This window comes from Pogona vitticeps, chromosome 2 (genome assembly GCF_051106095.1).
Source record: "Pogona vitticeps strain Pit_001003342236 chromosome 2, PviZW2.1, whole genome shotgun sequence".
NCBI lineage: Eukaryota > Metazoa > Chordata > Lepidosauria > Squamata > Agamidae > Pogona > Pogona vitticeps.
The window spans coordinates 134,997,108-135,009,287 of NC_135784.1; the positions used below are offsets into that span (position 1 = coordinate 134,997,108).

The window sequence follows — 12,180 nt, forward strand, 5'->3', positions numbered from 1 at the left end:
CAAAGACGTCAGAATCAAGTAGCAGCAAGCATTGATATGTGGGATTGTGACTCTAGTTCAAGTCCCACCAGCATTGTTCACACAGAGCCATGCCCTCTCCTCTGCTTGCCCATAAGAAATTCTTGCATATGCAGGCTCATCCTGTCTTACTGTGCCATCATGTAAACGCTGGAAGTTGAAATTTACCCACTTTGACATGTCACATTAAAAAAATCTAAAACCTAAAACTTGAAAAAATTGCCAGTGTTTATTTTCTATCTTTTACAATGAATTTGGAAAGCACATTCATGCTGGCTGGAGGATTTTTGGGAGTTATAGTCAGAGAAAAGGAATTTTTTTTCCAAACTCTGACTAGAATGAACAACAGGACAGGGGACTGTGGATAGAAGATAGTGACTTCCTCAAGGCCTGGCCCAAGTTTCTATTCTGTTCCTAAGCTTACCCATATACTTTTCAGTTCTTTGAAACAATTAAAGCTAGCAACATGCTCCTTAAAAACAATAGCCGAAGCTCTCAGGAAACTAAACAGCAGTGCCACAACACTCATGAAGAGAGAGTGTGCTCCTACTTTGATCCCTTCCAAAGAGATGCGGTACCTGGAAATTGTGGCCAAAGACAAGCTAAATCTTTGGGGAGGCAGGAGCATACGAATAGGAAGCTTGTGCTAGGGGACTCCTAGTAAGCAGTGGAGACCACCTTACCTGGAACGGGACTCAGAGGGCTACGTGGATCCACTTGGGATTCAATGGTGATCACACCTTCTCTCTCTGGACCCCATCCTTCATCACTCTGGGCCTTCACCTTGAAGATATAGGAGTGGTTTGGCAGCAGGTCATCAACCACCACAGAGTTCTGGGTGGGGCTGGGAATGGTCAGCCTCCGTATTTCTCCTAGGAAATGAGAAAAGACACAGCATTCACTTCCAGCAGCCACTGGGGTTAAAAGACAAAGCTGCTGCAATCATCTGGTAGGGAATCAAGTACAATACGCATTCTTTCTTAATTGCTCTTTATCATGGGCCGAGTGCATGGTTCCCCTTCCTATTCTAGGTGAGAAAGTCCCTTCTATGAGCCCAGGGTTTTCAGTTACAACTTAGAAGAAACTTAATTGGTGGCTATAAGGGAAATGTGTAGATTCAGCTATTAATAATAATCAGTAATTGCCCACGGAACCATTTAGGGGCCCTGCAGTTTTATCCCAAGGATGCTGCCCCTTTTTTTGTGGTTATGCTATTAGAGGTTGCATCACTTTCCACCATGCTCAGCTATGACGAAACAGATGTGAGTATTTTCACTATGCCTCGAATCATAGGATTCATGCTGTTTTCTACACAACAGTCATTCCCCAATATGTGGGGGGAAATTGGAATCTAGGTGACTCCTAAGTTTCATGATCCGAATTTTTCTGCTCATTTCCTTCCCTTAACTGAGGGCTCAAATAAATTCAAGCAGCTTACACTGTCTCTTCCACTGTTTATGGGCTTCAAATGCCCATCGTTGAAGAGATGCTCCCTCAGGGCCTGGAATGTTACCATTTTTAGACTGCCCCTGGCCAAATCTCCCAGGCTAGCATGCCCCCCATGCTGGGAGACATTAGGAATGTTAGGCCAAAAAAAGAAAATATTCCAAGGTCTGGCCTCTCCTGAATCTCGAGTGAACATAAATCTAGATGGAGAGGAGTGACATGAACTTAGTGTTGGATCTTCAGAAAGTGGCTGAATCCATTTCCCACATCTGAAGCTGCTCTGTGAGTGGTGAGCCTTACTTGTAGCCACAAAATAAGGAGTGAGAAGATAACAAATGATTTCTCAAAGCACGTCTTAAAGTCTTTCCACTTTTTACTCCAAGGTGACACTGATCTCTCTATGATTACATCTTCTGACAAAATAGGATTTTTTCCCCTTGAAGATTATAATGACACAAGGCTGATCAACAACAGGAAAAGCTTCACTGACCTCCACTGAGGAGCTGGTACTGTACGCTGTACCCCTGCACTTCTTTGTCACACTGTGGCTCCTGCCAGCTGACCTTCAGAGAGGTGGGCCCCAAAGCAGAGAACACCAGGCGGGTAGGGGTGTCAGGAACACCCTGTTGCGTCTTGGAATCTGGGGTAGAAACATGAAGTGATGAGGGGGGGGTTGATGCAAAGGCAAGGAAGAGAGAGTAGCGGGACTTGTACATGAGCATGACATGGCAGCTTTTGAGTCCAAGGAGAACAAACACAATGTCACCTCGTAAACCAAAGGGCTGGTCACCCCAGCTAAGAATCTAGCTAGGAATATTACAGATGCTGAAGTGAAGAGCTGGGCTAAGCAACAGGATGCATTAGAGGAGTTCCTCAAAATGGTGCCTTGGTTACACTTTTTGTGCATTAGGTTAAGGACGCTCTGTCTTAGAAAAGGAATTTGCTGGCTCCAAAATAACAATGCAGTAATTATATCAGTAATTATAAAAAAGAGATTCCACCTAGCAAATGCCCCTTTTCCCCAGTCAAAAGGCTTGACTCGTTTCACCACGCCTCATCTTCTTTCTCCTCGCCCTAGATCCTGGAACTCAGGGGCCCAGGAAGGTCCCATGCAGAGGCCAGGGTCAAGCTCACTCACCCAGAAGCACCGTGTCCAGGCTGCCCAGTGCTTCACGGACATCTTCGGAGTGAGTGCGGCCCCTGGCCTTCTGGGGAACAGCATAATGGACATGGGGTTGTGTGCCTTGCCCTGACATGCCTGCACAGAGAAACAAAATGGCATCACTGGCATCAGTGCTGTCGACACAGAGTCTTGGGCATGATAGAAGCCCTGTTTGTTCACCACCAATTCACGAAGAACTCCTCTGTCTTCTTGATACTACTCAAAGATTTACAGGTGGGAATGTTCTTAGTTAGACAAGCAACCGTCAGTGTCTTACTTCCTAAGGCAGCTCTGCTTCTAACTGAGAATCTGCTGCCTTATTTAGTCCATCCTTGAGTGAGATGCATTAAAGGAACTTGAGGGAACTATTAAAAGCTCTTGTGTTCTGTTTTAAAGTTGTAATCCACTTTGCAAAGAAATTTACTCTGAAAAATAGGCTATAAACTTATATCAAATAGAATAAACCAGGCAGGAATAAACTTCTGTTCAACAGTAGAATAGACTTCTTGAGAAGGTGATGGAGGATTCCAAACCAATATTGGGTGACCATTTGTCAGGGATGCTTAAGCTGGAATTTCCTGCCTTGGTGAGGGGACAGGGGGATGAGGCGGCTCTCAAGGTCTCTTCCAACTCTGCTATTCTGTGATTCTATGAAGCTGATAGGGGGGCAACCCTAAGAAGCACCTGTCCCTTCTCAAATTAGATGTTCCAACCATGGAAAGGCACTACCCTTCATGGAGGGGGCAGCTTTGAAACTAGGAGGAAATTACGAGATTTAAAGCTGAAGATGGCTACTGAAGAAACCAACAACATTAATAGCAACATTTGAACTCCAGTCATCTGCCTATTTTTTGCAAATGAGATCCAAAGGGGACATTTTGTACTGTTCTCCCTGCCACTTCTCAGTGGTAAGCCTGTGGGAGATGGACATACAGGCATGGAACAACTGAGTGGTTAAGGATGAAGCACATAGGTAGCTGAAGACATCACATGAAGTCAAAGCATTAGTCAGTCATGTAATAAGGGAACTGATGCAGCTTGCAAATGAAAGTTGACATAGTGAAGAAGCAGTAAGGGCAAGGAAGCATATGCACATGTATATCCACCTATGGATGATACATTAGTTGGTTATGGGCGGAACCACTGTAGCTGGGGATAACATCCAGGAGCCAATGAGCCATGCTGCATCATTTGCTGTACCTAGGTAGCTGGAAATCCAGGAGGGCCCATCAGTCATGATTATAGAATCCCGAGCATCACTGTTGCCATAGTAACCCTTCACCTTTGCCCTCATGAAGCCCACATCCTTTGGCATCAAGACCGTCCTCCCAGCATCTTCATGTATGGGAGGGAACATCCTCCTGGAATGGTCTACAGGAACAAGCAAAACAGAAGGAAAGACAGAAAACGAGACACAGAGAAGCACCATTGAAAACATCACAGCAGAGGAGATGAATGCACCCATGCCAAGCACAACAGTGTCACAGGGAAGAGTCAGAGCAGGGGGTGGGAAAATTGCTTCCTTTACCCAAAAGGATGCACTGGCACTTAAGACACTTAAAGGCAGAAGGCAACCATGGAGCTATAGAAAAAGTTGCAGGTACCAACACACCACCCGCTGAAGAATAAAGGAAAGACTTAGAATGTCGTTATGATTTTGAAAGCTCTTCTTTAGTAAACCCTGTAAGAAAAGGGATGAATATTCTGTCCTTACAGTGAGGTTGAAGCTTGGGGATGATATTTAGGGAAGCACCAAGTTCAGGCCGGAGATGGGCAGGAAGAGGGAGAGACAGAGAGAAAGATCTGTTCTATGTTGACATGAGAAACTTGAAACTTGTCCAGACTGAAGGCTATTACATTGAAGAAAATTGTTGCTTGTGGCAGAGGATTGGAGAGAACTTCACCATCTCCCATGGACACATTTGCTCTCTGGCTGAGGAATAAAGCTCATCTGAACACTCACCATATCCAGACATCATTGTTGTATACTCCCTTGTCAGAGAGGAATTTCCTATGACCCTCCTCTCATGATGTATGTGTGGACTTAGATAGGTGGAGTTGGATGTCACATTCCGGGTCAGGCTTCCAATGCTGCCAGGGTAAGTGAAATCCATTCGCCCATTCATCATGTGTTCTGGAAAAGATTAAGGCCATTTATGTTAACAACATCAGCATCTATGCATATAGATGCAACAAACTCATTAACCTGAACCTGCCTTGAAATGTTTCCATTAGGTTTTATTCTGTTCTCTAGCTGCAAGTCTTGAAATGTACTTCTTGGGCTGTAGTAAGCCCCATAATAAACACAGAGACACCCAGACATCCCCACTTCAACCCACAATGCCTAAAGTAGCACCAGTCCTTTAACTGCATCCAGATGTTATTTAGAACAGAATAGACAGATCCAGAGCACAATTAAAAATGGAGCAAAGAATGCTCGGGTGTGATGCCACATATTTAACTGCTGCACTGACTGTATGGGAGAACCCAGAAAAGAAACATTTTGGCACAGTTTAAACTCACTTTGAAATAAGCATTCATATGTTGAAGCCTGATTTCAACCATACAGAAGGATGAAATACAACCTTAATCAATTGGTTAGAAACATTGTAAAGTTCTTTAGACAAATTCATGTTAAGACAGGTACAATAAAAGCTCTTTGCCATGACAGTAGCATTATAGCCTCCAGGAACAAACAACTGGGAATAGCATTGTTTTTAAGATGTCAGTAACATCACATTATCTACTGCTGTAAACAATGCAGGACTAGGTAGGGGGAACATGTTGAAAACACATGACAATGGGCCCCTGAAAAGCACTAGTTTCTTCTAACTGATCTTAGAAACACACTGAATTTCCAAAAAGTGGTTGGAATGCCTTAAACCCAGAGTAACGGCTGATGAAACAGAGAATTATTCCCTGGAGGAACCTTGAACTGTCCCAGAAGGCAGTCCTTAACCTGTCTGGGATTAGAATCCCCCTGAAATACTCTTTCAGCATAAAAGGTTTCAGAGCACTGCCTTGACTAATATATTGACTGCCTAGCAGATTTCTGGGCACACCGTTACTCTGCCCAGTTAGAGAAGCCCGTCCTCATTAGCTCCATTTCAGAATCTGGTTTTACTATGAGAAAGGTATCCACATTTAACAGTAGGTTATTTAGCATTAGAAATGATTTTTTAATACAACAGCAGTCAGCCCTCTTCCCTCCTCCCTTTGGATGCTCTCTGAAAATCTCTTCCTGTTCAAGTCGTTCAACAAACAGGGCTGGCCAGGTGGGTACCTCTTACCATGCCCTTCAGAGGGTGCCTGTAATAAACTACTCTGATTATTTTTCTGCTAATCTTGAGGGAGGGGAACGTGCTTCTGACAAATGCCATCTCTTAGCAGTTTCCCATTGCAGTCTACGCTTGGCACTCTATACATAGACAAAAAGCAACAACACACTGCAAGCAAATTCTATTACAGCTGGTCAACTCTATTGTGACGACACTGATATCAACACCAACAAAAACGTGTGTCTACTGTAAGGGTGGAGAGAGCAAAACTGGGCTCCAGGCTCTGGGAGGAAGACGAGACACGACCACTACTGGGACAGAGGAAGGCAGTCGTCCTTCACCTGGTTGGGGCCGGGGAGTCCCACTCCTTGGTAGGCTGCTGCTGGCTGCCTCACTGTCGACCAGCTCATAGTGGGTGCTATCCTCATGGAGGAGACCCTCTGTATCCGAGGAAAAGCAGCTGCTGTCCGAGTAACGAGGGATCAGTTCTGCTGGGAGCCTCCAGGCGACGCGGCGAAGGTCCAGCTCGTCGCCCAGCAGCTGCACATATTTCCACCGAGAGCCTTTTGGAACAAGTGAAGTACTGGCATTGGCACGGTCGGAAGGGAGGGGAGGGCACAACTAAGGGTAGGAAAGGAGGCAGCCCACCACCTGCAAGCAGCCTGCAGCCTTCCTTGAAGCCACTGCCGAGCACAGACTTACATTAAAGTGCGCAGCAGACTTGCCAAGAGCGTTCTAATTGAACCAGCATCCAATTCATAAGCAAGAAAGATGGGTGTGTTCTCGAAATACACAAGGCCCACCCGCTGACTTCTACCAATTTTAGTCTAGTTACTACTTCCTCTGCATTCTACAAATGGTAGCTGAGGGTGTCATTGGAAAAAGATAATGGGCTTGGCCTAAAGGGAATTCAATGGGAGTAAGAACTGAAGAAAGAGAAGCAAAGAAAAGCAAACACCCCATTTCAGGGACAGCGCCATGCAATAGGAAGTGCTTCAACTTGGGTTAACTTCAGCGTCTCTAAGCATGGCTGAGGACTCAGAACAAGAACAGATTTCTTAAACTGTCCTAAGTACATATTTGAACCACATCGCCCTTCACATCTTGATTTATGTATTCACTTCAGAGGAAAAGGGTTCCACTATCCAGGGCATGTCCACTTAGAAATGTGTTTCATTTGAATTCAGAAATGCCAATTCCCAAGTAAGTGTGCATTGGATTTCAGCAGAACAGCCAGTGGGAGAATCTTCCAGTCTTGCTATGCTCTAGTCCTTAACAACTGCATTAGATTAGCAGCTCAAACAGAGAGAGAAATTCTTTTCCTGAGGTAAACAGAGTGATATAAGGAAATGAGAAGTGAAAAGTGTTCAGATGGGGATGGCAATCCCATCCAGACAAATATAGCACCAGGCATACTCATTGGCCAGCTTCCTATTGCGTAACTACACTTCACAACTGTGATGATGTCATCCGCTGCAGCCATTTGGGAGACATTACAGAAAAAACCTCCTATTCCTCCTGCATACTCTGGGGACCTCCTAGGGACCCTTTTGTTTTATGATAAAGCAAAGTAAATATCCTTATTAAGCCACTTCACAAAATCATAAATTGACAGCTCTAACAGCTCCAAGGATCCATTTTGGTCCATTCCCAGCAATTACACAAAGTGTGTTGGTTATATACCACCCCATAGTGCTTGAAACACTTTCTGGGTGGTCTGCAATTTAATTATGCAGGCTACGCATTGCCCCTCCCCCCAAGCAGGCTGGGTATTCAGTTTATTGACCCCAAAAGGATGGACGGCTCAGTCAACCTCGAGACCGCTACCTGAGCCCAGGATCAAACTCATGGGCAGAGTCTTGACTGCAATTTAAGTCCTCCTTTATGGATCGCTAGTGGTCATTTTTTTTGGCATTAGAGTTCTCTCCCCCATTCTGTGGTTCTGATGAAAGGTTACCTAGCGATCCCCAGAACTGGGGGGGAGGGGGGAACAGTAAGCCTTTAATGTGCCTCCAAATGGTTGTGACTGATAATGTCATCACCATTGCACAAGAGTGTTAAGTTGTGCAAGAGAATTCCAGACATTGCCTGTATCTATTGGAGTGGCTGGCCCAGTCACATATAAGCCATGGATCAGCTGATACAGGCCATCAAAACTGTTTCTAAAAATGAACCCTCGCCCACAAAAGAGGAAAAGCTAAACTGCGGAAGTTTAAAGAGGGAAGAAACAAAGGAAATGGTCAGGAGAATCTGCACAGAACAGTACACCGGCCATCTACAGGAGGGACACCCCATGGGGACTACATGAAGGAGAGCGGAAGGAAACTGACAGTCTTCTTTGAAGAATACCAATGACAGGAAGGAAACAATTACAAGGAACAGGGCTTTATTAAGCAGCATCCTTGCCTTGGCAAACGGAGCCACTTCAAAACACACTTTCTTCAAAACATAACCTTAAACCATACTGATGCTGAAAAACAAACATTTTAAAATGAAGTTTATTATTATTTTAACCTTTGAGATATTTTAATTGGCTCTGTACTAACTTTTTCTCCTCTCCCCTCCAGTGGAAATGAAAATGATTGACATAATGGAATATTAATCCAAGCCTGTTGCTGCTGTGGCTTTCCCCTCCTCATAGCTCAGCTCACAGGAGCTGGTATGGACTAGGGGGTTCTGGGTGGAAGCACATAGCTAGTACCTTTTAGGGGCTTCCATTATATGTAGTCTAACAACTTTTTAATGCCGGGAATAGATGGGCATGTCTTGCAAGACAAAATTCATTCCTTCACAAACAACAGAATGAGAGAGAAGATCTCACTGGCATCATGTTTTGCCTTGGCCCACCTTGCCAAAAATGAAATGAACCCTGGAATGCAGCTTCCTTTGCATTCTCCGTTGGCTGCTGGGCAACTGATACAATGCTCAAAAGTTCTTTTAAAATTTCAGTCTTCTTGGCAGTGAAAATAATCTGGAACTAGAAAGGGGAGTTACTGTTGAAGGGGAAAACTATGAAATTTGGGCAGGAACAACATTTAATCTCTCTCTCTCATTTTCTTTCTGGTAGTATAATAGGTCCAGGGCTCAACAAGGTTAGATCCAAGGGATTTTTGAGTAATAGGGCTAAGACATCATCTGCCAGCCACTCACTCAAGGCTCCCCTCCGCTTTGCCTCACTATAATCTTCCTAGCAGGTGGGAGAGAAATTGGTTCATCCTGGAACAGTAAATTGTTGCAAGATATTCCTTTAGGAATACAAACTATTTCGTTGCGACTAAAAGTAATTAAGCATACCAAAGACCTTCTCCCCATTTGTTTATAAAGACCAGTCCAGTTGCATGTATTTTTGGACTCTCGTTTGTATATGTGGGTGAGTGGTAACTATGGAGACTGTCATGGCGAGCATCTGTGCTTCCAAATTAATTAACACACCACCATTTAATTTACATCTTTATTTTGGAGTGTTCATTTCATTAATCTGGTAAGGTGGGCCAAAGGTTTGCCAAGAGGTTAACAATTTCAAAGGATTCTTGAAGGCTTTCATGGCTGGGATCTGATGGTTGTTGTAGGTTTTTCAGGCTGTTTGGCCATGTTCTGGACATTTTTCTTCCTAACATTTTGCCAGTCTCTGTGGCCGGCATCTTCAGAGGACAGGAATACAGACAGAGTTCTAACTCCTGTCCTCTGAAGATGCCAGCCAAAGAGACTGGCAAAATATTAGGAAGAAAAACCTCCAGAACACGGCCAAACAGCCCGAAAAAAAACTACAACAACTAATTTCAAAGGAATAAATGATTTGAGGATTAGTTCAACATAACTATCACTTGTGACCTGGGATCTACCTGAGCTTTCATTTGAGCCATAACTCTCTCCCACCCAATCTGCTTTCAGTGGTAGGTTTCACCCTTGAAACATGGCAAGAGTGAACTGAGCATGTAAAGCTTCTGAGCGTGTAAAGCATTTAATAACTAGAACCTCTTCCCACAACATATCTAGGATTCCCAGACCAGGAGCCAGGGCAGCAAGTGAATGTCAGAACCACTCTGTAGAAATGAACCTCCATCTAGAGATGGACAGGTTTTGAAGACTTCCAAGATGGCGGCTGCTTTTAGAACATTGGTTCTATCTTTAAAAAAAAAAAAAAAAGGAAATAGTTTAACCACAGAATAGGAAACATGAGTGTGCTTCTCTACTGTAGCCACATAAATAATACGACAAGATTCTCAGGTGAGGAAAGTGAAGCTCATAAAGTTAAATGAAAAAAAATGTAACAAAATCAACGAGGACAGGTTTACAGGAAGTTGGAGTCCATGGAGAGCTTCACTCTTCATTGTAGACAGGAGAGGAAGCCAGAGACACCCTGCACGTTCTAATTCACACCAAGAGCACCTGCATCTGTTTCATTCACTGCAGTGAAACGAATAGGAAAGCTATGCTGGTGAGGTTCAGCTGATGCCAGCAATAACTCCTACAACTGCAACAGAGCTTCTTGCCTTGATCCAGATGATTGGGCTGGGATTATTGTCTCCTATATACTATTTTTTAAATATTGTTTTTATTGATAAACATAAAACACAACAATATAAAATGACTTAAATGTTAAGTCACGAAATCTTCACTCATTTTATTTTATACTGGCCAAAATCCTGTTGCCCAGCTCTGTGTGTGTAATGGTGATGATGTCATAAGTGGAGGCAAATTGCTGCTCATTAAAGGCTTCTCTTGGTGATTTGGGGGTGCATGTCAATTCATCTCATTGGGTACAAGGCATATGCAAAATTGTCTTTAATCAGTGATTTGCCTTTAATTGGCAGGGATTTGCTGCTGGTGATGACATTAGCCCAACTGTGCATATGGAACATGCAACAGGATTTCAGCCAATATGTCATTAGGTCATGTATGACATTTTTAATGAACTATGTAAAGCAAATGAGCCTGAGCTACAGAAATGGTTAATTGGTCTATACAATTACTAGAGTATTGCAAACAACTGAACAAAAGTCTCTGCTGCTGACATTCTACCCTTTAAATAGACAAAGTATGAAGTCTTTAATGCAAAGTAGCCACCAGATATGCTCTGACAGCCATCTAGTTCAAGAAAGCGTATATAAAACTATTTCAAAGATCACAGGTTTCTCAAAGTTCTCTGGTTGATGATGTGTCCACAGAATATATTTTTAATTCATAAGAATAAGACAAGAGCCATGATGGATCAGACCCAAAAGGCACCTTCTCCAGCATCCTGCCTTCTGTAGGGGTCAACCAGATACTTAACAGACCCTCACAAGCACAACCGGATGGGTAAAAACCACTTCTGCTAACTGCATCCTAGTGCCACTGATTATGCAGGTAATAATATCCTAAGACTGCCTGCTATGGCACAGACCAATATAAAATTGCTTACAAGCTGTCCATTTTTTATTTATCTGGAGGCCAGATTGGAGAAACTAAACACAGCCTTCTCCACAAAGCACAACACTGAGTCTGCCTTGAAATACATTTGTCCTAGAATTAGGCATTTTTCCCCTTTCTGACTAGTGAATGGCCCTGTAAGTTCAAACAGTTTTCTGCTAGCTTAGAGATGTTGTTTCTTGTCTTCTAATACTCGCTTCTCTTAAACCACTATGAATTTAATTAAAAAAATTTTTTTTTGCAAACTGCAGCAATGCACACTGTACCAGAATCATCCGAGACGCTGGGGTGTTTGCTACCAGCTGGTGAACGCATCACATCCGTACTGTACATTAGGTAGCTATCATACTCCTCTCTTTCTTCCGCATCAATTATTGGCACATCAGGGATAATGGGAACTGCAAGAAGGCAGAATTTAGCATTAGTAAGGCCTTTCCCATGTTCTCAAACTTGGTGAGTCCCACTCATATTTCATCTTTAATGCACTGCACCATAAGGTTTGATCCAGTATCCATAGTATTATATTATAGCTCACTCAATATCATGCTACAGGCACCAGATCAAATTTTATGGTGTATCACATTAGAAGCTCCTTTGTCAAGCTAGAATCTTCCTGAAGGATGGGAGAGAGCCCCAGAGTGACAGAGTTGAGAGATTGGGATGGCTAGCCAGCCATGGAGCTCTTTAATATTTTTTTAAAGATAAATACACCAGCACAAGGGCTGCACATTGGAGAAGGGCACAGTTGCTAAGGAAAACTCTTTTTTTAATTTAAAAAAGCATGCTCATAAACATTAAAAATAACTTGCAAGTGCTTGTGACATCAATAGGATGTTCTCCTCAAGTAAATTTGGTGCTGTACTC

At 43.3% G+C, this 12,180-nt stretch overlaps 1 protein-coding gene across 8 annotated transcripts in view; it reads right to left on the minus strand.

Annotated features, from left to right (window-relative positions):
- The window catches only part of ITGB4 (integrin subunit beta 4), a 93,576-nt gene that overhangs the window by 6,979 nt on the left and 74,417 nt on the right, over window positions 1–12,180 (minus strand). For 5 of the 8 annotated variants that reach the window (XM_078386024.1, XM_078386025.1, XM_078386023.1 and 2 more), the window contains 6 exons: window positions 11,583–11,714; window positions 4,590–4,760; window positions 3,827–3,997; window positions 2,603–2,722; window positions 1,955–2,104; window positions 702–890 (listed from right to left, as the gene is read on the minus strand). In XM_078386024.1, the coding sequence (XP_078242150.1) occupies window positions 702–890; window positions 1,955–2,104; window positions 2,603–2,722; window positions 3,827–3,997; window positions 4,590–4,760; window positions 11,583–11,714 (933 nt within the window). The remainder of the gene's footprint in view (window positions 1–701; window positions 891–1,954; window positions 2,105–2,602; window positions 2,723–3,826; window positions 3,998–4,589; window positions 4,761–11,582; window positions 11,715–12,180) is intronic. The other 3 variants (XM_078386026.1, XM_078386022.1, XM_078386027.1) reach the window with 3 other exon arrangements.